At 57.3% G+C, this 25,556-nt stretch overlaps 1 protein-coding gene across 1 annotated transcript in view; it reads left to right on the top strand.

Moving 5' to 3' along the window:
- PRDM15 (PR/SET domain 15) overlaps positions 1-24,714 on the top strand; it is a gene marked incomplete at its 3' end in the record, with an annotated part of 42,547 nt that extends 17,833 nt beyond the window's left edge. Inside the window, 16 exon segments of the mRNA XM_079705390.1 lie at positions 27-114; positions 933-954; positions 956-990; positions 5,088-5,255; positions 7,409-7,506; positions 9,699-9,830; positions 10,430-10,564; positions 11,304-11,467; positions 12,360-12,439; positions 12,716-12,835; positions 15,475-15,606; positions 16,941-17,024; positions 17,434-17,609; positions 21,532-21,612; positions 23,221-23,430; positions 24,244-24,714. Coding sequence (XP_079561516.1) covers positions 27-114; positions 933-954; positions 956-990; positions 5,088-5,255; positions 7,409-7,506; positions 9,699-9,830; positions 10,430-10,564; positions 11,304-11,467; positions 12,360-12,439; positions 12,716-12,835; positions 15,475-15,606; positions 16,941-17,024; positions 17,434-17,609; positions 21,532-21,612; positions 23,221-23,430; positions 24,244-24,714 — 2,196 coding nt within the window.
- Positions 24,715-25,556: the final 842 nt, after the last annotated feature.

Here is a 25,556-nt window from a genome sequence, read left to right as displayed (position 1 = left end):
CCAGCTTCCCGCCCCGCTCCCGCCAGGTCGACAGCGAGTACAGGTACCGGTGCGGCACCTGCGAGAAGACCTTCCGCATCCAGAGCGCGCTGGAGTTTCACAACTGCCGGACAGGTGAGCGGCCCCGCCCGGCGCTGAGGCGCGGGTACCTGGCGGGGTGGGGACCAGGTGTTCCGGCAGAGGGTGAAGGTGGATTTAACAGGTATCCTCACCTGTAACATTCCCCTCCGTTCGGGGTGCTTCAAGCAGCTGTTACTTACTCTCAAGAGACTGAAACTTTCCCTCTAAAAGGGGATTTATTTCACATCCTATTATTCCTCCAAAGCAGCCACACATGGCCCACAGTTGAGCCCGTAGTGAAGCAGGGGGGGTTTCATCGTCGCCGAGGATGGTGAGTGGTAGGGTTGCTCTGGGACCCCGTGAGAAGTCCTTGAAGAGGTGGGGTCGCGGCTGGAGGGTGGGCTTCCGCCTCGCTCTCGGCAGGGGCTTCCTCAGCCGTCCGCCCTTCTCCCTCCGAGGACCCCGCCCGGGTCCAGGTGAGGGCCATGCCGCTCCCTCGCGCACACCGGCCTCCGCTGAGCCTGCCGCTGTCCCCAGTCCCCTCTCGTGACACGGACCCTCGTCTGCTTGCGTGCAGCTGAAGCCGGCGTGCTTGGGGCAGCCGGTGGCCGGGACGGGTCTCTGGGCCTGGCCGAGGGTCTCAGGCCCCGTGTCTGGCCAAGCGCGCAGCTGGCGAGTGTACGCGATGTGTAAATCCCCGTGGACGGCCAGGGGACGGCTGCGCAGGAGCCCAGCCGGCAGGGGAGGCCCGTGTCCTGTCCCCGCGGCTCTTTGCCCTGTGCCTCGTGGGCGAAGGCGGGCGGCTGCGTTCCCACCCAGGGAGGATGGGGGTGGCGGAGGGTCGCTGTTGTCTCTTCGGCCCCCTCTTCTAGGCATCGTCGCACACCTGGGGGGTGGGTACCAGCGGCAGTCGGCTTAGAGACCTGCCAGGTTAACCTTTGATTCCGAGCCCCCTTCCTGTCGAGCCCTCTGTGTGTGTCACCGGTCACTCTGTATCTCTGTGCTGGTTCTTGTTCGGGTGCCGGCCGGCCCGCCTCTCAGGGCACCCTTACCCCATCACCCAAATCGCCGCCGCCCCTCCCTGCCGGTGGCCGGCACCCGCTCCTGCGGCCTCTGCAGGGTCCCTTCGTTTGGTTCATTTGCTTGTTCCGCTTTGAGGGCTCCCGCTGGAAACCGCGCTGGTTTCCTCCGCCCACAGTGCCTCGCTCCCAGGGCGGGGCTTTTCTGAGTGGCAGGTGAGTCTTGTCTCACCTGAGCTCCGGCTGTCCTGAGCGTCAGTCAGGCATGAAGTGGCCTTGGAAGCTTCCAGGTGCACTTCCAGGTGCTACACCACCTGCATTCCGCAGCCCAGGTGTTCCCAAAACCTGGGGGAAATCCACCAATCTTTTGATGCCATATCAGTCAGAGGACCCTGGAGCTGTGCTTATCGCCGGGCAGGATGGCGCTCCGTGAGGCCACGCTCGGTTCTGCACGAGCTCGGTGGGTGGGCATCAGAGCGGAGGGCGATGCCCCTGTCCCGGCCCGGGTGTTTGCTGAGGCCCGCTGGAGGCTGAGGCAGAGAAGTTCTCTTCTTTTTAATCTTTATTTCTCTGGACACAAATGAAACAGAAGGTACTGAGTCAAAGCAGCAGTTGCTACATGTCAGCAAAAAGTTCTGTTAGACCAGACGTTTGTCTGTCTTTTTTATATAGAAGTTAACACTCTTCTTTTTAATCTTTATTTCTCTGGACACAAATGAAACAGAAGGTACTGAGTCAAAGCAGCAGTTGCTACATGTCAGCAAAAAGTTCTGTTAGACCAGACGTTTGTCTGTCTTTTTTATATAGAAGTTAACAGCAGCAATGAATTGAAATGCAGTTTCTCTCAATTTCAAAGGTCAGAAGTTTTGGATGGAAGACAAAGGATAAACCTGAGGGAGCTGAGGTCATTTGTGTAATATATCATTTGCAGGCTATTGTACTTATAGTGTTCACGTTAGGAGAACGTGTCTTCCGTAGACCACTAAGTCAGGGATTTGTGTGAGCTTTGAAATGATGGGTCTGCTGGGCTTTTTCTCAAGCTTTCACTCAGCACGGCCTGTCCTGGGTGTGAGGTGGCCCTCGTCCGCCCTCGACCTTCCTCAGGGAGCTGGAGAAGGGCAGAGGCTCACGTCCAGGCCCTCAGGCAAGACAGGGTCTCCCCGGAAATCCCCTGTCCCGCCCCCGAGTGACCCTGTGCCCCCTCCTTCACTGGAGCCCACGTGTTGGGCTGCACCCCCAGGCCTGCAAGCCTTGGAGCGGCCCAACCTCGAGACCAAAGAAAGAGCCCGGAGACAGCGACAGAGACATCAACGGTTTATTGGACGGGGGAACCTTACACATCCGAAACAAAGGTCCTGAAGCTACACCCCGCCACGTGCAGAGGGCAGGCAGCACACGTCAGGCAGAGATCTTCCCGCCTCGGGAGAAGGAGGCTGCCGTTTATAGGGGAAATTGACATCAGGTTGGCTCATCAGCTACCAGGGAAACCAGCGGCTGGGGCACGCCCCTCTCAGCCCCTCAGGAGGGCAGGTGTCTCCCTTTAATGAACTAGCAGAAAGGCAGAGGCTTTCTGGCCTGAGGATTAGAGCAGTCACCAGCTAGGGCAGGGGGCGAGCAGTTGAGGGGAGCGTGTGGAGGTGAGGCGGGCACTGGCTGGGCAGGGGGCGGACAGGGAGCGGGGGACAGCCATGCTGAGAGGCCTGACCCTCCACCACGTAATAGGTGTTTGTCCTCAGTTGCTGCATTTTGTTAAAACATGGGCATAGACCTCGAGGGCAGCAGGGATTACGGGGGGCGGGGGGGAAGGTTGTTGTCAAGCACCTTCCTGGATTCCTGAACTGGTGACTTGTGGACGCCGTGGCAGGAAAAGCCACCGTGGTGACAGCCTGGCCCGGACAGCTGCTCCAGCTCTGCTGTCACCCGGCGAAGGCCACACCAGAGCTGTTGGGGATGGTTAGAGGTGGGTCCTCTCCATACGCTGGGAGGGACTCGACCCGTTAGAGAGAAGAAGCGAAAGTCCAAGGGCCGCGCTGCACCTTCCACGGCTGTCAGGTTCCTGGGCTTGTGGGCCACCTGCCCAGGAGGGAGGCTTACCTGTGTGGTTTAGCAGGCCCAGAGTGGGCGGGGTCTCGGGTGATCCGATGGAACAGCCCTGTAAGGTGCGGCCCTTCACAGAGCAGGATGGCAGACGCCCTTGTCTCTGGTGGTCTCATTCCTAAGGATCCATGCTGAGGAAATCTAGTAGGAAAAGGATCATTAAGTTACCTACAGTATTAAAAATGATGAAGTAGGACTTCCCTGGTGGCGCAGTGGTTGAGAGTCCGCCTGCCGATGCAGGGGACGCGGGTTCGTGCCCCGATCCGGGAAGATCCCACGTGCCACGGAGCGGCTGGGCCCGGAGCCATGGCCGCTGAGCCTGCGCTCTGCAACGGGAGAGGCCACAACAGTGAGAGACCCGCGTACTGCAAAAAAAAAAAAAAAAAAAGATGAAGTAAATTGCGATGTATGAACTTGGTGGAATATTATGTAACCACTAAAATAAGCATGGAAATGTCCGCATGATAAGCACAGGTACTGCACACACACAGACGCGTGTACAGGGGATTGTGTGGATACCCCGGGGCCTCAACCTGGCTGCGCATCGGGGTCCGCCTGGCAGAAGTTGAACTGCTGAGGCCTGAGTCCCCGGGGACGCTGGGCAGAGTCTGGAACCGGTTCGGTTGGAACAGCTGCCTGGGGGACGCTGCTCAACGCACAGGGCACGGGACAGCCTCGCGCAGTGATCCGGCCGGAATGTCAGCAGCGCCCAGGCTGTGATCCCAGGACACGGGAGTCCACTGTGCAGCAGAGTGAGGACCACAATCAGAACCACTGTAGACAACGAAACTTGGCCTCCGGCCTCCGGGATTTACGCATTCAGCAAACGTTTACTGACTACGGGAAGTGGTCAGTGGGCTGTAGCCAAAGGCCCAGAAATGAGGGTGACACGGTGTGACCTCAGGCCCTCGCTCTGGAGGGGGACACACACTGTCATGCCCACCCGCTCAGGTGACACGGGACGGTGTTCCCGGCGCTGCAGGAGGGCCGTGGGCAGTGAGGGCTGCCTTTCGGGGCTGGTTTAGGTGACGGACCCGTGGGCAGTTGACGTGTCCTGGCAGGAGCAGGGTGGGCGTGGTGGGGTTGAGGGCAGACGACACGTCAGAGAGGAGAGCGCTAGCCGAGACCCCCTAAACCAGGGGTGGAGGCCGGGTGGCTGGGGCCAAGGCAGACAGCTGAAGAGGTGCCAGGGCGGGGCAGGTGCCCTGATGGCCCCTGTGCTTGTGCTCATGGGGGGTAGACCCCCCGGGCCGGGGGGAGGGGACAGGACACCCCAGGGTCTGCCTTGGGCACCTGGAGGGAGAGAGCAGGGTGGGGACTGTCAGAGGCCCTGGTGGGGCAGTCTGGCCACCTTTGGGGAGGGACACCGGGCTGTGGGTATCTCTGAAGGCTTCACTGTGGGGAGGGGGTGTTTGCCGGGGGTGGGTGCACGTCTCCCAAAGGGGACCTAGGGACCAGACGGTTTTGCTTACAGGTGGGAGACATTGGGGATGTCTTTGTGCGATGGAGGAGGAGCCTGTGGAGGGCGCGTGGGAGGGGAGGGGCCGGTGATGGGTGGGCTTCGGAGGAGCGGCGGGCCGGGGCAGGGGGCCGCTCATGTGCCGCTGCGGGAAGCAGGGGCCGGCGCTGCGGTCAGGCTGGCTGAGGGGGTGAGGGCCCAAGGACAGCTGTGGCCCAGCCGCTTTCCTTGCCACGGGTCCCCAGATGCTGCGGGAGCCTTGTGGCGCCAGGGAGGAAGGAGGTGAGCTCCCCGTTTGCTCTGCACGCTGCTCAGGCCTGGCTTGACAGGGGGGCTTCGTCAGCTCCGCCCTCCTTCCGTGCCTCGTTGCCGGTCCCACGGCCATGACGTTGAGCCTGTACTCGGTGTCACGGACCTAAAAGTTACTGTGTGTCTCCCTGCTTCCTCGACAGATGATAAGACGTTCCAATGTGAGATGTGTTTCAGATTCTTCTCCACCAACAGCAACCTCTCCAAGCACAAGAAGAAGCACGGGGACAAGAAGTTCGCCTGTGAAGTCTGCAACAAAATGTTCTACCGCAAGGACGTCATGCTGGACCACCAGAGGAGGCACCTGGAAGGTGAATGCACCTGCCGGGGAGGGGGCGGGGCTCACGCTGGCCCCGTCTCTGTGGGTGCCAGTTGGCGAGGCACCACCTGATGGGAATCGGCTCCGGCATCAAGAGGTCCTGATGGGGAATTAGAGCATCACGTGCGAGTGGGGACGCTTGGAAATGTCCCAGACGTTCCACAGCGGGGAAAGTTAGGAAAACCAGACTCTTTGTAGGACTGAATTTTATCAGTCACCAAAACCTTTTTGTTTTCAGAGAGCTTAATATTGTGAGAAAGTGCTTTCCATACGAAAGCAGGAGAAAAGCAGTGTCTGAAATTTCACATGGGGTGTGGTGCGCTTTCAGCCGTGTGCGTGGGACGGAACGGTTCAGGCGGAGGCTGTTTGGGGCCGTGAGTGATTTTGCCTTTGCTCCTGTTTCCCCGGGGACCCCTGATGACCCTCGCCATTTGCGGTGGGCTTGGGGTGCCTGGGGGCTGCCTGTCGTGTGGTGGGTTTACGAGAGGCCAGCGCAGGAGAAAGATGGACTTCAGTGGGGTCGCTAATGGGGGGGGGAAGGCGGGAGGCGGCATGATGAGGGGTGAGGTGGGGTTGCGGGCAACCCCACAGGGCAGACCCTGAGCTGTGCAGGGGAAGGCAGGGGCCCCGAGGGAGGAGAGAGACCGGGGACCTTGGGCCACAGGTGTGTCCTGAGCACCTACCCTACCTGGGAGGCTTTCTCAAAGAGCCTGCTCAGACAGACCCTCTTTCAAAATAGCATTTTAGTTTTAGTGATCTTGACATTTTAGTTTTTTACCCTAAAACCCACTGCCTGCTTGCTGACCAGCCTCTGTAAGAAGCACTCACTGACCAGCTCACCTTGTTATAAAAGTTCGAAAAAAATAATTTTACAAAGAATTGTAAATGAAGTATATGCTTGTCGAGGGAAAAAGGTCAGAAAACGAAGTTGTATGCGAAGTCTGACCATCGCACACAGCTGTGCATGTACACGTGTCTTCGTGGCTTTTAAAACGAGCCTGGAGTCAGGTCACGTCCTGCGTCGCCTTTGCACTCTGCCTTTTTACCTGGCTCTCCTTCACGTGGGTTCATAAGCTCCACCCCCTTCCATCTGTGATCAGATGTTGCTCTTAGCGCCTGGTGTCCACTTAGTGACTGGGTGGCCTTGGTCATGCTGCTGGGCCTCGGTTTCCTCACCTGTGTCGTGGGGATGGCCGATGTGCCGACCTGCTGGGCTGGTTGAACCGGACCCTGATGATAAAGCCCCAGGCGGGCCCATAAGTGCCACCATTACTGCTGGAAGTCAGGTGTTTCCTGATTGACAGATATGTGGGTTGCATTTTACAACTTTATCTTACAACATTTTACAGCTGACACACTCAGATCATTTTCCTCGGGAATGAGCGAGTGCTGTGTGGCCGTTCCATGGTTTTTCCCTCTATACTGAAGCGTAATCCACGCCCAGTTCAGACCTGTGTGCTTTACGCCGCTGGGAGCTTTTTGGGGAGTCATGTACTTGTCTCCAGGCCAGCGTGCTGGCCGTTCTTGAGCCCAGCTGTGCAGGAATGTCCCAGAAGGACGGGTCAGTGGTGTAGAGAGAGACCATGAGAAGGAACTTCTCTCTTTCTTTTATTCAGAGATTCCCTGTTTCCTGAGAACTTCTAAGTCTGTTTCGATCCCAATTATGAACATTTATGCCTTAAAACGATAGAAACTTTATTATTTTCTGACTTTTTACCTTATTCCTCATTGGGCTGATTTAACTTGAAGGATGAATATTAGTATCTTTTTAATAAAAATGCCCTCCTACTTACAGACGCCTCTGAGAACCCCACCTTTCCCTTGAGCCTTTAGATTGAGCACAGAGACCTCCCTCACCAGTAGCTCATTCTGACTCCTCTGCGTGGAAAGCTCAAGACACTTGCTGCCCTTGGATTTCCAAGTTTCAGGTGCAGCCCGGGTTCCGGAGTCGGCGGTGCGGGCCGACTGCCCTCCCTCCCGGGTCGCGTGTCGGAGCGCCGGTGCGTCACGGACGGGTGACCCCGCTCGCTCCTTTGTCCCACCCGTGGGCAGCCCTGTCCTCCGTCAGCTGGAGGTGACCCTGGCTGATGTGGGAAGGTCTCGTGTGTATACTGACTCTCTCGGGCGGGGGGTGGGGGGTTTCAGGAGTGCGGCGGGTGAAGAGGGAAGACGTGGAGGCCGGCGGTGGCGAGAACCTGGTGCGCTACAGGAAGGAGCCGTCGGGATGCCCGGTGTGCGGCAAGGTAACGCAGGCTGGGGCCGGGGCCCGGACACGGCTCACCTTTTCTTACGGGAAGACTCAGAGCTCTATGCACTGCGTGTGGCGGGGGCGGGGGAATGTTAAGATCGAGTGGGTACTTGGTGTCCCGAGCCACAGCGTCCCCTCACTTGGTGCTCTGGTCATCTGCTCTCTTGCGGTGGAGGAAGGAGCTCAGCCTTGCCTCCCTTCGGCCACGATTTTCCACTAGTGCCACCCCGGCACGAACACTCCATCTCCAGCACCCCGAGCCACGTGCCTCTGGCGGAGACGGGATGTCCGGGTTTATTTTCCTGGTCAGCGCTGGTCCCCCTGCAGCATTTCCCAGTGAGAGACTGACCGAGCCACAGCCGTGTGCTCCGTGGCCGGTCCACGGATGCCGGCGCCCCGAGTGAGCAGATCTGTCCGGGGCGTCCGGCTGGCCGTCAGAGGGGGTTGACTCCTCAGCAGCCCTAAATGTCTGGAGTACACTCCCCATCTGAGCAGCCCTGGGCCACGTCAGCCCTACACAGGGAACCCTGTCCGGGCGCTGCCATCCAGGCTACGTCAGCTAACCACGTGAGATGGCGGTGGTCTTTGCGCACAAACGCCTGGTCTCGGCTGGAGGTGCGGTTGCTCGTTCCTTAGGCTCACCTCCTGTGACTCGGCTCGCCCAGGTTCTCAGCCACGCGCAGCCCACGTGAGCCACGTGGCCCTGGAGCGACAGCAGCTGCCGGAAGTGAAGGCCCGGGCAGACGGCCAGCTGTGACTCGGCCCAGCCAGCTGGCACGTGGCAGCATTGCCAGATCTTTTGACCTTTTCAAGAGAAAACAGAAACCCATGTTTTTGTGGGAAATTCCCTGATTTTTTTTCAAACCACAAAGCAACAGGTCCACAGGGTAGTGTGGTCTGTGGGCTCTACGCTGGGGCTCTGACTTAGTGTGGGTTTGGGGGCTGGGGGCGGTGGAGCTGGGGTAACGGAAAACATGCCTGAGCCCGGGTGGCCAGGCCGGACCGCTCACGGGCAGGGGTGGGTGGAGGCTGCCCCGTGTTCACGTGTCCCGCTCATTCTGCCCACTGACCACCGGCTCTGAGGAGTGGCGGCACCGTGTCCCTTCCGTGTCCTTGGGAGATGGTGTACCTGAAACCAGCCAGCTGTGTGACTGACATTCAGACACCTTTTATTCTGTGAAATGTTCACCGAACCCTCACGGAGGGGCCAGGCAGGCAGTGAAAGAGCCTGAATGTCTCTAGAACTGAATTCTTCGTTGCTTCCAAGTATCCCCTGTCTCCATCCCCGTGTGTGCCTGGAGAACACAAGTGCCGGGGGACACCTGCAGCCTCCATCCCTCCCTGGAGGCCCATCTTCCTGCCTTGCTGACTCCTTTTCCCGCCCAGCCTCCCTGGGCTGTGGTCTCAGGGCTGTTGGCCCCAAGTCACCTGCAGGTCTTGAAAAGCAGTGTCCCGTGAAGGCGGTAGCCTCTGTTCCCCGTGAACCGTTTCCCTTTCGTTCATGGCATGTTCTCTTCCTGAGACCATGCGTGGTCGGGGTGAGCTCTAAGGAGGCCTGCTCTCCAGGTTACTCGGCCACTGGGGCGAAGGCCGTGTGGACAAAGACTCTCAGATCAGTGTGGGCCCTGGGGGTCATCTCTGCTGCCAGTTTTGTCCACTGAGCTCTGCTGGTGGATGCGGGGCTGCACCTGGCCTGTGGGCAGCAGAGGGGACACCCAATGGATGAGTACTGGGTGAATGGCCGAGTCTCCGCACTCATCACTTTAGACAGGAAGCACTGAGAAATGGGGAGGCGGTGTGAATTGTGCGTGAAATTCGGAACACCCACTGAGTACATAACTCTTTTTTGATATCCGCTTTCAGAAAACTGCAGCTGTTCCTGTGACTTAGTCTTCTTGGTAGGCCCCATCCTAGTGAAATATTTAAGTGAGCTGAATAAAATTGAGCAGAATACCGTTTATGGTGAAGACTAGACAATGGTTAATTCTGTATTACAATGTAAGCACCAACTTAAACGGTTCAAGGGTCATGATTCTAGCACCACACGATTATTTGTGTCTCAAACACTGAGGAGTGGCTGCAGCTCAAACCCTGGGGAGAAACTGCGTTTTTGGGCCCGGTTACGGCCTCCCAGCGGGCCGGGCGTGCACGGTAACGGGCTTCTCCGATCCGGCTCTCCCCCCACAGGTGTTCTCCTGCAGGAGCAACATGAACAAGCACCTGCTGACCCACGGCGACAAGAAGTACACTTGTGAGATCTGCGGGCGCAAGTTCTTCCGCGTGGACGTGCTCCGGGATCACATCCACGTCCACTTTAAGGTGAGCTGGCGTCCCCGTTCCGGGCCGCACGGGGGGGCGGGGCCGGCCCTCGTGGTCAGCGTGGCCGCCTTGCCGCTCTTCCCGTGAGCCCTCTAGAGTCTTCTTGCTGTGTCTCCTGCAGCCCACCCGCAGGACTCGCGTTAAAACCCCTCCACGCTGGGCACCTCCCGGGAGGAGAACGAGGGCCGAGGGTCGGGACGGGGGGGCATTTGCTTCCCTCCCTGCCTTTGAGGAACGTGAGACGGGAGCTTGTGGGTGTGGTGGGGAGAGGAGTGAGGATTCGGGGTCATGGCTCCGGGGGTTGGTGGGGGGAAGAAGTGCCGATCCAGGGAAAAGGAGGGAGCGGTCGGTGGTGACGAGGCCCACGTGAGGACGGAGAGCACGCCCTCCAGACGCGGCCCAGCTCGGTGACTGTTCCCAGCAGCTCCAGCCCTGGCCTTCACGGTCACCTGAATGCGGGCAAGGCCTGATGGCACTGCCGTCAGGGGGTGGGGCGTCCCAGGTGACCCGAGGGCACGGTTTCTGCATCCGGTCGACAAATCACCAGTTAAAGCTTGCGCCAAGCATGTCAGAAATTGGACACGGTGGCTGTTTTCCAGGACATCGCGCTGATGGACGACCACCAGAGGGAGGAGTTCATCGGCAAGATTGGCATCTCCTCGGAGGAAAATGATGACAATTCCGACGAGAGCGCAGACTCGGAGCCTCACAAGTACAGCTGCAAAAGGTGTCAGGTAACTGGACCTCCAGCCTTCGAGCCCTGGGGCTGCAGGGCTGCCGGCCCGCAGAGGCTCTGGCCTGGGGGCGGGGGCGCCTCACAGATGTTCTGGAAGGCGCCCCGGGTCTCGTTGCGTCTCAGGGATGGTGGACACGGGTCTCACCGCCGTCAAGGGACCACTGTCTCAGAATCAGTGTGGTCCACACGTGCCCGTGTGGCTGACCGGTGGGGATCCGTGTCCGCAAAGGTGGGCGCAGGCCAGGGCTCCTCTCTCCTCCGCCTGCCTCCCACACGGCAGGGACCCGTGCTTAGAGGCTGGGGGCTCGGTGAGTTTTCAGCAGTTTGCTGTAGGCTGTGGTCTCTGCGGCTTCGCTGCTCAGGGAGCTGTGGTTCACCACTGCCGAGCAGGTCCCTGCATTCTCCCTGGGCGTTCGCACCCGTGGGCTCGGCACAGCACCTGGCCGTGCACCTGTCAGGGCCTTCAGGCTTGGGGGAGAGATGGGGTCAGGTGGGTGGAGAGGAGGGGGGTTCTGGAAGCCTGCTGGGGGGGGCGGGACCTGGAGGACTGGAATCTGCTTCTTATGCTCCCCCTGCTTCGTGATCTTGCCCACCGCTGGCCCTGCTCTCAGGACTCCCCCTTCTCCTGCTGGGAAGCGGGCTCTCCCCGGCGTCCAGGGTGCCTGGGTGGCGGTGGTGCATCGTCAGCCGCGGAGATCCAGGCCGCGTGCGCACGTGAGCAGTGTGCGTGTCCGCAGCTCACCTTCGGCCGCGGGAAGGAGTACCTGAAGCACATCATGGAAGTGCACAAGGAGAAGGGCTACGGCTGCAGCACCTGCCACCGGCGCTTCGCCCTGAAGGCCACCTACCACGCCCACATGGTCATCCACCGCGAGAACCTGCCTGACCCCAACGTGCAGAAGTGAGCCCCGCCCCCCCGCAGGGGCTCCCTGGCCTAGGGTGGTGCGGAGGGAGGGCTGGCTTCCTTGCAGAGAGGCAGGTGCCCAAATCAGCCGTCCGGAGCGTAGAGCAAGTTCTCCCTCCTCCGGGAGCCCCGGGTGGGTCTGGGGGAAGCACTGGCCTTGCTCCTTCGTGGGTCATCAGGCCTCTCCCAGCCTGCACGCCTTCCCGGACCCCCGGCACAGTGGGCCGCGTTGCAGGCCCTGCCTACATACGACCAGAGCCCCTTTGCCCCACGGTAATTAGGTTTCGTGAATGCCAGTCCCACATCTGGCTACAGCCCGTAACCAGCGCTGTGTGTCCAAGCAAGTCAGGCAACGGCCTGTTTAGAGCTGAGTAGTCTGCTCGGGCTGCCGACTGGGCAGCTTGAACAGCAGAATTGTATTATCTCAGTGCTGAAGGCCGGACGTTCTAGATGCAGCACATCTTCTGCTTCCTCCTGTGACCGTGAGGGAGCATCTGTCCCAGGCTCCCTCCATGGCGTGTGGATGCCATCTTCTCCCTGTGTCCTCGTGGCCTTCCCTCTGTGCGTGTCTCTGTGTCCCTGTTCATAAGGGCACCAGTCATACTGGATTAGGGCCTGTTGTGAGGACCTCAGTTTTAACTTAGCCACCTCTGTGAAGACCCCCATCTCCAAGCACCGTCGCATTCTGCAGTGCTGGGAATCAGGCCACCAATGTGTGAATTTTGAGGGGGACAGTTCAGCCCAGATGGAGGCTGAAGTCTCTGGGTCCCTTGTCCCCCCAGCACCTTTTATGCCCCACCTGCTGATAGAGGCGCTCAGGCAGGTGCACTCGGCCGCTGACGGCCCCATGAGGCTGTGCGGGTCGTGCTGAGCCTGTGCCTGGTTTCAGGTACATCCACCCATGCGAGATCTGCGGGCGGATCTTCAACAGCATCGGGAACTTGGAGCGGCACAAACTTATCCACACAGGTAGCCGTGCCTGGGAGGACGCAGGGGCCCGAGCTGCTTCCTGCCCAGCGGTCATTCTCGCCTCCCTGCCAGTGCTTCTCTGTCCGTCTTTGCCACCACTACCCCCCCGAGCTCGGCCCCTCCCCGCTCTGGGTCCTCGCAGAGACCCGGGAAGGAGGGCTCAGCGGGCACTGCTCCAGCTGCAGGCGGGGGGCCGAACTTCTCCCGTCACTGCCGTCCCGCGGTGACCGTGGGTGCGGATCTCCTGCTGTGAAAGTCTGACCTGTTTGTTTGTAGGTGTGAAAAGCCACGCCTGTGAGCAGTGTGGGAAGTCCTTTGCCAGGAAGGACATGCTGAAGGAACACATGCGCGTGCATGACAACATCCGCGAGTACCTGTGCGCCGAGTGTGGGAAAGGTGAGGGCAGGTCGGGGGACCGGGCTGTGTGCTCAGTGCGGGGGGGGAGGGGCGAAGGCGAGAGCGGGCGCACGGAGGTGGGGGGGACCCGGCCGTCAGGCAGGAGGGGCGGCCAGGCCACACGGGGGGTCGCCCAGACCCGAGTCATTTACTCAAGAAAGATAAGACCCGAAGAGGATCAGCAAGAAAAATAAAGCCGTCCAGAGGTAGGGAGATGGGTAAAATCAAAGCACAAGTAAATCGTTTTAAAAGTAGGGAAACAGTGCAACACATAATTCTCTGAAGTACAGAATAATCTGAGAATCCTCGTATGGCCTGAGTATAGGTGCAAAGTCCTCGACTGCCGACTGGAACTACTGACTAGGCCCAGCTGGGCATTAAGACAGTGATGCACTGTGATCAGTGATGACTGTGACCTTTACTTGAGTCAGGTGAAATTAGTTCAATGATAATAAATCTATTAACAAGATAGCTCACATCCGTAAGTGGAATGAGGAAAAGAAAGGTAATCGCAGTACACGGTAAAGTTTTAACTCATTTCTGTTTGAAAACAAACCAGAACTGTCAGGAAGACTTGGGGCAGCGGATCTTTGGTGCTTTCACGTGGCCGCCCGTGTTGTGTGTGGTGGAGCGCGGCAGTGCCACCCTCCTTCCGATACGGGACTGATCACGTTCATCTGCCTTGCTGTGAGGGTCTTTTAAAAAATTTAATATTCCATAAAGTGTTTACTTTTTTCCTTTATGTGATTTTTAGGAAAGTACAAAGAACACACAAATGCCCCGTAATTCCACTCACCGGATAAACCCCTGTTAGACTCATAAAATAAGACTACATGCAGAAGGCTAAAAGACCTGCAGAGAAAAGCAGAAAGTGCACAGTCCCCCACCCCTGGCCCCCAGTCCCTCTCTGCACAGGTGACAGTTTCTTGTCTGTTCTCCAAAGTAACTGTGTGCAGTGTGTAGATTGTTTTATTGAAAAAGTAACCCAGGCACCTAACCAAAAAAAAATTTTTTTTTACACAAATGGATATGCAAAGTAAAGTTATTCCCACCTCGGACCTCAGTTACACTCTTCAAAAGCAGCATTTGATTGTTGTGCACCGACATTTCTAGAAGTTTCTATGCGTGTCTTAGCACTGGCCGTGCTGGCTGGAGCTCCAGCCGCAGCCCCGTCTTTGCTGCAGCAATTCCAGCCCCTTTCCCACAGACCTAGAGCCAGGTAGAGGTGGGAAGGGTTGCAGGTAGACAGGTGTGGTGGGCCGTCCCCCCAGCTGGGCAGGGGGCAACCACACCTGAGACCTGAGTGCTGCTCAGTGGGCCCTGGCAGGTCAGGGAGGGGTGCCCAGGGTGGGCGCTGAGGTCAGTGTCACATCTTGTGTTACATACATTTTTATATCTGAAGTGTATTTAATGTTTAGTTTCATGATTTCTTTCATGACTTCTGAATACTTTAAATACAATGCAGGTGTTAATACTTGGGTTACCATATTTTCCATAATCCTAAACTGTCAGTGGTCATTTTACTTTCATATTATGATCACTGGCACATACAAGCAGATGCTTGTGCTTACCTGTTCTTTCCATACCTTACTTTTTATTTACTTCCATATCCATCTTGGTGATCTTTTCATACCAGGCAAATATGGCCCTAATTTTCCTCTCAAAACCTTGATAGGATTCCATCCTGTGGATTCCTACAACCAGACCCTTTAATTTATATCTTCGGGGGGTTTTGGTGTGTAGTTTTTTTATCATTCCAAGTGATGTTGCAGGAAATGCCCTTGCTTATTATTATCAATACTTTACATTTTCCCCCCAAATTCTAGACCTGACCAGGTCTTATCCAAATGGGAGACTGTGGAAGTAATGACAGTCTGTCACCTGGCAGCAGAGACCCGTGTGCCACGCCTGGTGGGTTTCCACATATAGCACTAGTAGCCGAGGATACACAGGAAGATTTGTTCAAAACACTTCATGCACCATGAGATGCTAAGGCTGCCCCCCGGGCGCCCTTTGCCCACAGACCCTGCAGCCCTCCCTTCCTGTCCAGCACTGCTCATCTGGTGGGGTCTCCTGGCCTGAGACCCTCCACTACTGATTCAAACCCTAAACCAGGGTCTTTCCTTCTTCAGCGCCTGAGTTAGGGAGGTTTTAGCATATTTCACTCCTTTCCGCAAATGTTGACTTTGTTACATTAACCTGAAGGTAGATGGAAAGTCTGTGTTTGGACCTTAAAGTATCTAATCTCAATTAACACTTACATCGCCAAGATCAACAGCGGACTTCAGGAGACTTGGAGCCGCCTACCAGATGATTCAGTTGGGTCACAGTGGTCAGATTTGCACAGCTACCCGCAGCTCCTGTTGTTGGGAACGCTGACCGTGCAGGCCGGGCGGGCGCCTGCCGGGACGGGCTGTCTGGAAGTGGCCTCCGAGGACACGGCCCGCCTCGCCGCTGGCGGAGGGGGTCCTCTCGGAGACGAGCCCCCGCTCCCCGTCCCTCCTCTCTGCTCTCACCCAGACCTGTGTCTGCCGGGGAGAGGGGACGGGGTGTGTGCGCCGCCGGGGACCGTGGCAGGGCTGGGGCGGGCATTGTGGGGGCGGGGGGCCCCCGAAGACCCGCTCCGCTCCGTCCCGCAGGCATGAAGACCAAGCACGCGCTGCGCCACCACATGAAGCTGCACAAGGGCATCAAGGAGTACGAGTGCAGGGAGTGCCACCGCAAGTTCGCGCAGAAGGTCAACATGCTCAAGCACTACAAGCGGCACACGGGTGAGGCAGCTCCCGGCCGCGGCGCACGCGCGGGGTGGGGCGGGGAAACCAGGCTAGCGGCACAGGCGCGGAGGGGGCCCGGGGCGTGTGTACACGCTGGTCGTCCTGTCGTCGGGACGGGAGACTGGGCCATCTTAAGTGTCCATCAGTAGGGCAGTGGCTAAATTACGGTGTGTTCACCGTGAGGGACAGTGCACCCCTGCAAGTGATGGAATCGTATGTTAAGTTACGCAGACATTCATGATCCAGTGGGAGAGAAACCAGCCTCTACAACAAATGAGTTCGTTGTTTTATAAAACATTTGTGTATGGATGAACGTGTGTGTATAAGAGGATTAAGATCGACAGCGGAGTGAGAGACGGTTATCCCTGGGTGATGGAGTTGTGTCTGAAGTTTCTGGTTGGTTCCGTGTTCTTCCTAAAACGGACTTAAGCCCTGCCACTGCCTGGCCCAGCTTACCTGTGCGCCCACCTCTCTCACTGCCCCCAGGGCTGTCCAGGCCACCACCCAGGTCTGCTTTGGGTCCCCCTGGAGTGCCAGCCCCCAGGGCACTGGGCTTTCACAAAAGTGTGCTGCCCTCCTCTTCCTGGGGAAGCTCATCCGTTTCGCTCCCCCTTTTCTGGGAAGCGTTCACCCCCTGGGACTGGGTCCTGGACCACCTCTCGGGTCTCACAACACTGCAACTGCTGGGCTGTAGTGGTCTCTGGCCTCCGAAAGCCACAGTGAGCATACGAGGGGTTCGCCAAATACAGGGCCAGGATAAGTCCAAGATGAGTGGACCTTGAAAATCACTTACCTAGTTTTCCATTTGGGGGGAAACCTTTATCTAAAAGGCCTTCTAAGGATCCACTTTCTTGTCAGTTTGGGGAGAGAAACAGTCTGATGCCTTGATGCTTCCTTGCCAGGTTGCAGGCAGGCAGGGTGGTCACCCCAGACCGAGTGACTGATCTGAACACTCAGGGCTGGAATGAAGTGGGTGGAAGCCTTAAACGTGTCATAAACGTGGCCCTGCCTTCCCTGGTCGCGAGCTGTGCAGAGTAAGCTCATTGAATCGGATTCTGCTGAGACTCTGTGGCAGTCTGTGGGCCTCGGACTGAAACTGTCCTTGTCACCCCTTCTGCGGAAGGAGCTCGCCTGGGTGCCAGCCATAGGGTAGCTTTCAAGCCACAGTGTGCCGGTCGCGTGTGGGAATGAACACTTACTGTCTGCTCTCTCCTGGTAATTTACCTCCCGTGCAGCTTCTGCAAATACAGAAATGTGTCAAGGACGAGACAGCTTCTGTATGTAGTTAAAACACTCATGAAACGTGAAATTAAGTGTGCCTTTTTCTGCAGGGATTAAAGATTTCATGTGCGAACTGTGCGGAAAAACTTTCAGTGAGAGGAACACGATGGAGACGCACAAGCTCATCCACACGGGTAAGCGGGGCACCTGGGGACCGGCCGGCCGGCCGCCCACCGCGGTCTCCGCTGAGGCCATCGGAGCGTGCGCGGTGGGGATGGCACGGCTGTGATGCTCCTGGTAGGCTTTTTCACGTGTTTTGGTGCTGTTCTGCCTTAACGATGGTCCCTTGCCCACAAAAACTCAGCCCATCAAAATTTTCGGACATTGAAAATTTTGAATTTTCAAAATTTTCGGACATTGTCCGAAACTTGAATTTTTGGACATTGGAGTAGCGACTGGGCTCCAGGAGGGGAGGAGGCCGCGCTGCCTGTCCCGCGGCCTGACCACCGGGTGGGTGACCCGGCCGGCGACCCTGGCCGCACGTGCAGAGGCTGAGCCCGCTCACGACCCGTGCTTTCTCTTCTGCCCCGTGCGTGTGGGAAGTGGGCAAGCAGTGGACATGCTCCGTGTGCGACAAGAAGTACGTCACCGAGTACATGCTGCAGAAGCACGTGCAGCTCACCCACGACAAGGTGGAGGCCCAGAGCTGCCAGCTGTGCGGGACCAAGGTGTCCACCCGGGCTTCCATGAGCAGACACATGCGGCGCAAGCACCCCGAGGTGAGCCTGGGCGGGCGACCCTCTGCCTGCCTCCCCCCGCACTCCCCACGCAGGCCCGGCCCCTCTGCCCTCTGCCCGGTGGCGGCTCCTGCTCAGAGACCCCGCCGCGCGGGCTCACCATCCCTGCCCCTCGCGGGCCCACCATCCCTGCCCCTCGCGGGCCCACCATCCCTGCCCCTCGCGGGCCCACCATCCCTGCCCCTCGCGGGCTCACCATCCCTGCCCCTCGCGGGCTCACCATCCCTGCCCCTCGCGGGCTCACCATCCCTGCCCCTCGCGGGCTCACCATCCCTGCCCCTCGCGGGCCCACCATCCCTGCCCCTCGCGGGCCCGTGGTTCCTCCAGGCCGGGCCTGGGCCTGGCCACTCCCCTCCGCCTGCGCGCCGACGGCGCTGAACGAGTGAGTGAACAGAAGAGCCTGGAACGTGTGTTTTGCTGAGGTTATAAATTACATTCTCGCTGGAATTACAGCGAGACGGGAGTACGACCCCTCCCCCTCCCCCTTTCCTCCCTTTGGGCAACTAAAAAAGATTCGGGACGGGAGCCTCCGTGTGGTGTTAGGGGCTGATTAGAAGGTGGCCCTGGGGACCGAGGGGGAGAAGCTGTATTGACGCAGATAGACGCTGACTCACCCGGGGGCTGGTTCTAAGGGCAGGTCCAGGGCGCTGAAGAATTTATTGCTTTTTAAAAAGAAGTAAACTGAAAAACAAAGCTAGAAGAAAGTACGGGAAGACAGCTGTATCACTGAAAGGCGGAAACTTTCTAAGCGCAAAAGCGGTGAAAGGAGTCTCGAACAAACGATTTGACCAAGCAGCCTAACATTTAGAACTTCTGTAGGTCAAAGGGAAAACGGAAGACATGTGTTAAGATATTACTACCGTTAACAGATAGAAACTGTTAACATTGAAGGTAATATGCATTCCACGAGAAGAACATGAAGAACCCAGTGTGTCCGCGGAGATTCATGAAAGGAAACACCTGTGGTTAAGACACAGGAGAAAGCCTTTAACGGTAGAGGTGCCATCCTCCCTCCGTTGAATTAGAGGAGGTTCTTAGATTCAAAATGCTTGTGCGGCAGGCGTGAGCCGGGTGCCCGGCCGTGGCGTGTCCTGCTGGGGGTAGCGTGACCATCCCTCCAGTGTTTTATAAATGACTACTTGGAACCCTCAATGTCCAGCAAGACGAATGTTATTAAGTTAGTGGTAGTTTAGTGATGTGCCTGAATGTCACGTGTTTGCAGAGAACTCTGAGTGAAAAGTGTGCGTGTTCGCTGTAAGAAAGCCGTACGCACCGTGCGTGTACTGCGTGTGTATACACAGCATGTCGTTCACGTTGTGTGTGTTTGTGGGAGACTCACCTATGTAATATAAATGGGGTGGGCGAAACGAGAAAGGACGAAAACATTACACAGTGGTCTTCTTCTCCTGGCGTTGAAGTTTTGGCTATTTCTTCTCTTGTTCTCCATTTTAAATAATGTCCTCTAGCGAACATGGGTTACTTTCGCAATTATAAAAGCACCCTCTGCCTCATTTGGATGGTAAGTGCGTCTTTTTCTGTGTTACCTCGACCCTGAGTTCTGGGGTCCTCGAGGAGCTGGGGCTCCACCAGCTTCGCTCTCCTCACTCCCGGCCTTTTCCACCTAGCGGCCAGCTAGCGTTTCCACCTAGAAAAGCAAAGTTGGGAGAGCAGGCGCCCGAAGTGTCAGCATCTACCCGCTGCCCGGTGCCGGCAGACAGCGCCCTCCAGGTCTTGGGGCCCAGGGCTGGCGCTGCAGGCTCCCCCGGGGGCTCGTGACGTGTGGGAGTGATTTCTTGGTGATGTGTGGGTGTTTGTAGGCACACGTGCTAACAGCGTGTACAGCAGTTTTTGCAGACGGGTTGTGTGATGCACGTTGCCGGGTGCGGGAGGCCTTGCGGGCGCGGAGCAGCTCGGCAGACTCTTCCGTCCGGTTGGCGGTCACTTCCTAGCCTGCCCCTCTGTGCGGCCACCTCCTCTCACGCCCACCATGCCAGCGGCACAGCGCTCGGGAGGGGACTCCAGCAGACGGAGGGCTCCCCGTCGGGCTCTGGTCTCAGTCCCTTGTGTCTCTGACGCCTTCAGCCGCTTCCCCCGTTGATCCTCTGAGGTTTCTCTGTCATTTCCTTCTGTGTTGCTCAAACAGATACAGTTAAGTGCCTGCGGGGATGAGCGCTGGTGACCGGCCGGACAGGGTGCGCCCCGTCCTCCTGGACCGACGTCTAGGGTGGGAGACAGAGGGGAGGGGTAGCACGCAGACAAGTCAGACAGAGAGGAATAGATGGAGTGAGGCCGAGGGAGGGCTCGGCTGCCGTGTGGGTGCCACCCTGGGGCCCGGCTGTGCAGGGGTGCGGGCCAGGGGGCCCCGCAGTGCTGGGCACAGACTCGGGGGCAGGGGTCCCGTGGAGGCCGGCTAAGGTGTTAGGCGTAAACTGCTTTCACATATTGGAGACCTTTCAGAATTGATACGATTTTATTACTTCAAGGTATGGTCTTTCCCTCTGCCTTGAGTGAATGTTACATTCAAAAAAAATTCAAACCCACAAAGTACTTTGCATGCGTGGTCTTCTCTCCGGATAAGAGCAAAGCCAGCAGATGCTTCTGTGGTTGTTCTTCGTGGCATCAGCTTCCAGACCGTGTGACTAGGACACTGGTGATGTCGTCGTTGATGATGATGGAGGTGGTGGTGACAGTGACAGCGGTGGAGGTGATGGTGGTGGTGACAGTGATGGGGTACTGACAGTGGTGGAGGTGGTGGTGACTGACAGTAGTGACAGCAATGGAGTTGGTGACGGTGAGGGTGGGAGAGGACAGTTGGTGGCATCCGGCTGCTGTGACTCAGCTTTGCAGCATCACAGTCACGCTTGGGTCCTCAGCGCCACGTCAGCATTTATGTTGAAACCCACGTGACCACGACCACCTTGCTGGCCATCCTTTCAGAGAAGGCCCAGCCCTGGTCTTGGAACCTAAGTCCGGAAATGCAGCTCCCCGTCATTCTTCTTAAATGAGCCACACCCGCTATGTATAGCCTACAATTTTGTTCTTCATTTTTTCTGAGCAAAAATGTAAAGATGCTCGCAGAGCCATTTGGCTGAAGAGCCCGTGCAGGTAGACTTTCCTGGTTTCCCTGGTCTCGTGTAGTCTTTGCACAGCACTTCCCTTCCTCAGCAACTCCCTGTCACCACACCTCCCTCCCAGGGATTCCGTTCTCTCTGCGCTCAGGGTCCGTCGCCCCACCTGTGATTTGTTCACTTAAGTGATCGCAGTCACGGTACAGCCGGCGTCAGCAGGTGTGTGGATCAGGTTCAGGGAAGACCGGGTGGACCACGGGCGTGTGTCGTGGCGTAAGGGTCTGCGTGCTGGGGACCGGCCAGTGCGGCTCACAGGTGCACTTCATCAGAAATGACCGATGAAACTACCCGGACTTCTCTACTTTTCAGGTAGAAAAGTCAGGTGTTTACAGTGTAAGCGTCTCATTTTTGGTGGTTCCTTGTAGGACAGGTTTCCTGTATCTTATCCCACTCCGCTCTCGGTTTGAAAGAACAAGATTGAGTGAGAATGCACTATGCATTATGCACTGTGCACGTTAGCGTTTTCACTAAACTAAAAGGGAAGGAATAGCCTCCACCCTCGAGCGGTGGACAGTGCGGTGACACGTGGACAGGGGCGAGGTAACACCCCCGTGTGTGAGAGCACAGCAGAAACATGAAGAGAGGGGGCCTGGGAGGAGGGAAGGAGAGCCCGGACGGGGCTGTGGAATCCAGGTTTCAAGTCCTGAGCAGGGCCCGTGAGGGCGTGGGCACCTTTGAGGGTGGCGGCCTGTCAGCACGTGTCTGGGTCCCGCCTGACCTGAGCCTGGGCCTTCGGGCGTGGTGTCCCGGGCTCACCGCCCTGTGGTCACTCCTAGGTCCTGGCCGTGAGGATCGACGACCTGGACCACCTCCCTGAGACCACCACCATCGACGCCTCCTCCATCGGTATCGTCCAGGTGAGCCCTGCGCACGCGGGGCCCGGGACGTCTCACCCGAGGGGCCCCGGCAGGTGTCCTGAGCAGCCTTTGGGAAAAAAACCCACGTTTCACGCTCATTTGCCTCTGTCTTATTGGTTGGTTGTCACCCCAGGAGCCTTTTAGTTTCTGTAAAAGTTTCTAGAATTTCAGTTTTCTGAATCCTGACATACCTCCTTTTAGAGAATAGATGGTTTCTTAAGTCACAGTTGCCCAGAGAAAACAGTCAATAGAGAGCCTGTGTACACGTGTGTACGTGTGTGTACAGAGAGAATTAGATTTATTTTAAGGAATTGGCGCCCACGAGTGTGGAACTGGCAAGTCCAGAACTTTCAGGATGGGCCGGAGGCTGGAGACCCAGGAGGAGTTGATGCTGTGCCCGGTCCATCTGAAGACAGAGTTCCCTCTTCCTCTGGGAGCTTCAGGCTTTTCTCTCGAGGCCTTCGCCCCATGGGACGAGGCCCACCCGCATTGCAGAGGATGCTCTGCATGACTCAGTACCCACCGATTTCCGTGGTAATCACATCTGAAAAATACCTTCATGGCAGCCTCTAGACTGGTGTTCAGCCACCCAGCCGGGCGCCCGAGCCCAGCCACGTTGACACTTAACCATCACAGGTGGTTTCCAGAAAAGCTTATTAGCATGATTAGATTATTAGAAGCAAAATAACTTTCAACGTATTAGGTGAACTTACTTTTAAAAGGAATTTTTAGTCAATACCTTTATATAAAGAGCTTCTCTTATTTTAAAGGAAACGTGTCATGCTCTCGGTTATTTTAAAATCATGTTTCTACGTCTGTGTTTTGCAACGGAGCTTTGGGCGCGGTGCTCAGCGGCCGGGTTGTACTGAGCTGCCGTGCCCCACGCCTCAGCAGCCCCGGAGGACCAGGACCACGCCCACCCCTGGCCAGGGCAACCCCTCAGTGGCCATGTCCTGGCAGGCCTCCTCAGGGTCTGCCTGCCACTGGGTGGGAGCAAGTCTCATGGATGGCGCCGAGGACCAGGAGGGTTGGTGGGTGACCAGGGTGGAGAGCCTTGCTGGCCACCTCGGCTCAGCGGCCTCCGTGATGCTGGGCCAGCCCAGCTGTAGGTCGGAAAACAGGCCACACTTAGCAGCTCAAGAAGACGTGTGCAGGGCACCCGTCTGGGGTCGCCGTTACCATTGGGCCCTATTTGCTGTCCCCAGAAAAGGTGACCGTACAGTTCTTGCAGTCAGCCTCATTTTGATCCAAGACTGTGTCTGCAGTGAATTTGTTTCAGCCAGGGGATGAGAGTCCTGATGTGAAAGCATTTTTCAGTCTCAGACTGAGCTCAACAGGGCTGAAACAGTGGCTCAAAAAATCTGTTTTTAGAGATGTTTCTATTTCAGCACAAAATGTGGCTTTTAAAAATATGACTTGTATCTAAGATACAATCCTTCACCTGAAAGAAAAGCAACCGAAACCAACAGGAACTTGCCCCCGTCCTTAGAAGTGCAAGTTAGCAGACAAGCCTGGTCACCTGGTGTCTGGGAACAGGGTCAGGATGCGCTGGCCGCTTCGGGGACACGGCCTATTGACCCGCCGTTGTCGCGCCTTCTGTTCCTGCAGCCTGAACTGAGTCTGGGGCAGGAGGATCTGGCGGAAGGGAAACACGTGAAAGCCTCCAGGAGGACTCACAAGAGGAAGCAGAAGCCAGAGGAGGAGACCGGGGCCACGGGGCCCGAGGAGACCGCCTTCAGCGAGTTCTCAGAGAAGGAGGCCACGTTCTCGGGCGGCGTCGGGGACGAGACCAACTCTGCCGTGCAGAGCATCCAGCAGGTCGCCGCTCCTTGTGCAGAGCTGGGGCCCCGGGTATGGGGGGCTTGGGCTCTGCCCGTGGTCAGCACGTGCCCCGTTTCCCCGTGAGCGTTTCCCAGCTTAGACCCAGAAGTCACAGCCATCCTCCCTGGTTGGGAACGGGGCTGTGTCTAGTTTGGGGAGGTTCTCAATGGCCTGAGCGTGCCGGCCAGTCAGGGAGGGCCCGACCCTGCACGCCAGGGCGTGTGGCCGGCCAGTCTGCTGCTTTTAACCAAAGCTTCCCTGCTGGGGTTTCGAGGCCCCCAGCTCCCGGTCAGCGTGTGTCGGACGCCACACCCCTCCCTTGACTGGCCCTGGTCATCCTGGTTGCAGACGTTCCTGCGTTTCATCCCTGTCTGTGGGGAAGAGCTTTGCTTGCTTCTTCATTTATTAGCTCTTGCGCTGCACATTGGTTCACTGCCCTTCTGACCTTTACGGTTGGGATTTCCATTTACCATCATCACTTCACAGAAGTTAAGAGACAGTGAAGAATGTGCTCTGTTTTTCTCATTACTTTTCTGTTTTTTTTTCCTAGCTACTGAAATCCTTTGTTTTTCAGTTCTAGCTGATTGTGTCTGTATCTTGTTTCTCTTTTTCACTAGAATTCCTTCTCCAGGAAAAATGAACTTGGTTTAATCTCTCACCAGCAGGTGTTTTAACTCCTTCCTTTGGGCCAGGAGTGTGATGATTCTAGCGTCACGAGATGGCCTCCGTGACAAAGTACAGCACAGGAAGCTGCTCTTGTTCTCGATTCTGCAGGAACTAACGGTCCCGTGTTGTGCGTGACTCTTCCAGGTGGTGGTGACGCTGGGTGACCCCAATGTGACCACCCCGTCGAGCTCCGTCGGCCTGACCAACATCACCGTGACCCCCATCAGCACCGCGGCCGGGACTCAGTTTACCAACCTCCAGCCGGTGGCCGTCGGGCACCTGACCACCCCGGAGCGCCAGCTGCAGCTGGACAACTCCATCCTGACCGTGACCTTTGACACCGTCAGCGGCTCTGCCATGCTGCACAACCGCCAGAACGACCTCCAGATCCACCCGCAGCCGGAAGCCTCGAATCCGCAGTCGGTGGCCCACTTCATCAACCTGACCACCCTGGTCAACTCCATCACGCCCCTGGGGAGCCAGCTTGGCGAGCAGCACCCGCTCACCTGGCGGGCGGTGCCCCAGACAGACGTGCTGCCGGCCCCGGCCCCCGCCCCGCAGGCCGCCCAGCCCCCGGTGCCGGCCGAGCAGCAGCCACAGATGTACAGCTACTGAGTCACCTTGCGGGGACCTGGGAGAGAGAACCACAGACAGGTGGTCTGTTTTCGTTTTTATTTGAGATTTGTTTGCTGGATACCAAACAAAAAACGAAACACCGTACGTTGCAGTATCAGTAAGGTTGACTTAGCTTCTGCAGCATTATCTCCAAATTCCCCAACAACCATCACAGTCTGTCAGCTGAACTCAGAAGTGACCCCGAGCAGGTCCCCCTCAGGCCCCATATGCTCTGCCCGGCAAGGCCGGGCCCCCAGGCTTCCCTCTCAGAACGCGGATGGGCGCAGGGTTTGGGAAAAGGAAACCCAGAGGGGAGCAGCAGGGTTAGACCCGTGTGTCATTAGGGATGTAAGTGGCTTGTTTCATTTTTCCCCTTAGGGCTCCGCTACTGTGTGACAATGTAGCCCGTTTTCTCCTGGCTCCTGCACTGTTTTGCTAACGAGCAGATAGGAGTTCAAGTAACGTTTACTGTCTTTGAAATCTGAGTTGAGTCGAATTCGTTCTGCACCTTTGGGCTGAAACCATGTGGGAAGATGCCCTGTGGGAGCGGACGCCCCTCCTCTGGCCTTCGCGAGTTCCTCTCGGGCAAGGGGTCATGTGAGGTCGCTGACCAAGGCATCTCAGTGATAGAATTCGTGAATCGATTTTCAGTATGGCTTTTTCCTTTTTTTTTTTTTTTTAACTTTATCTCGAGCATACCTTGTGTGATCGAGACTGCGGAGGCCACGTCGTTCTCTATTTTCCTTTAACACACAGAAGTCGTTTGCACTGTGGGGCTGTGGGTCCACGTCCAGCTCTACGCGGCTCCCCCGATGCAGGGGCCGTGAGCCTCATGCCCCTCT

Source organism: Hyperoodon ampullatus (assembly GCF_949752795.1).
Source record: "Hyperoodon ampullatus genome assembly, chromosome: 5".
Classification (NCBI taxonomy): Eukaryota; Metazoa; Chordata; class Mammalia; order Artiodactyla; family Ziphiidae; genus Hyperoodon; species Hyperoodon ampullatus.
Note: the sequence above shows the minus strand (reverse complement) of the source record. Positions and strands in the feature narration are given on the sequence as shown.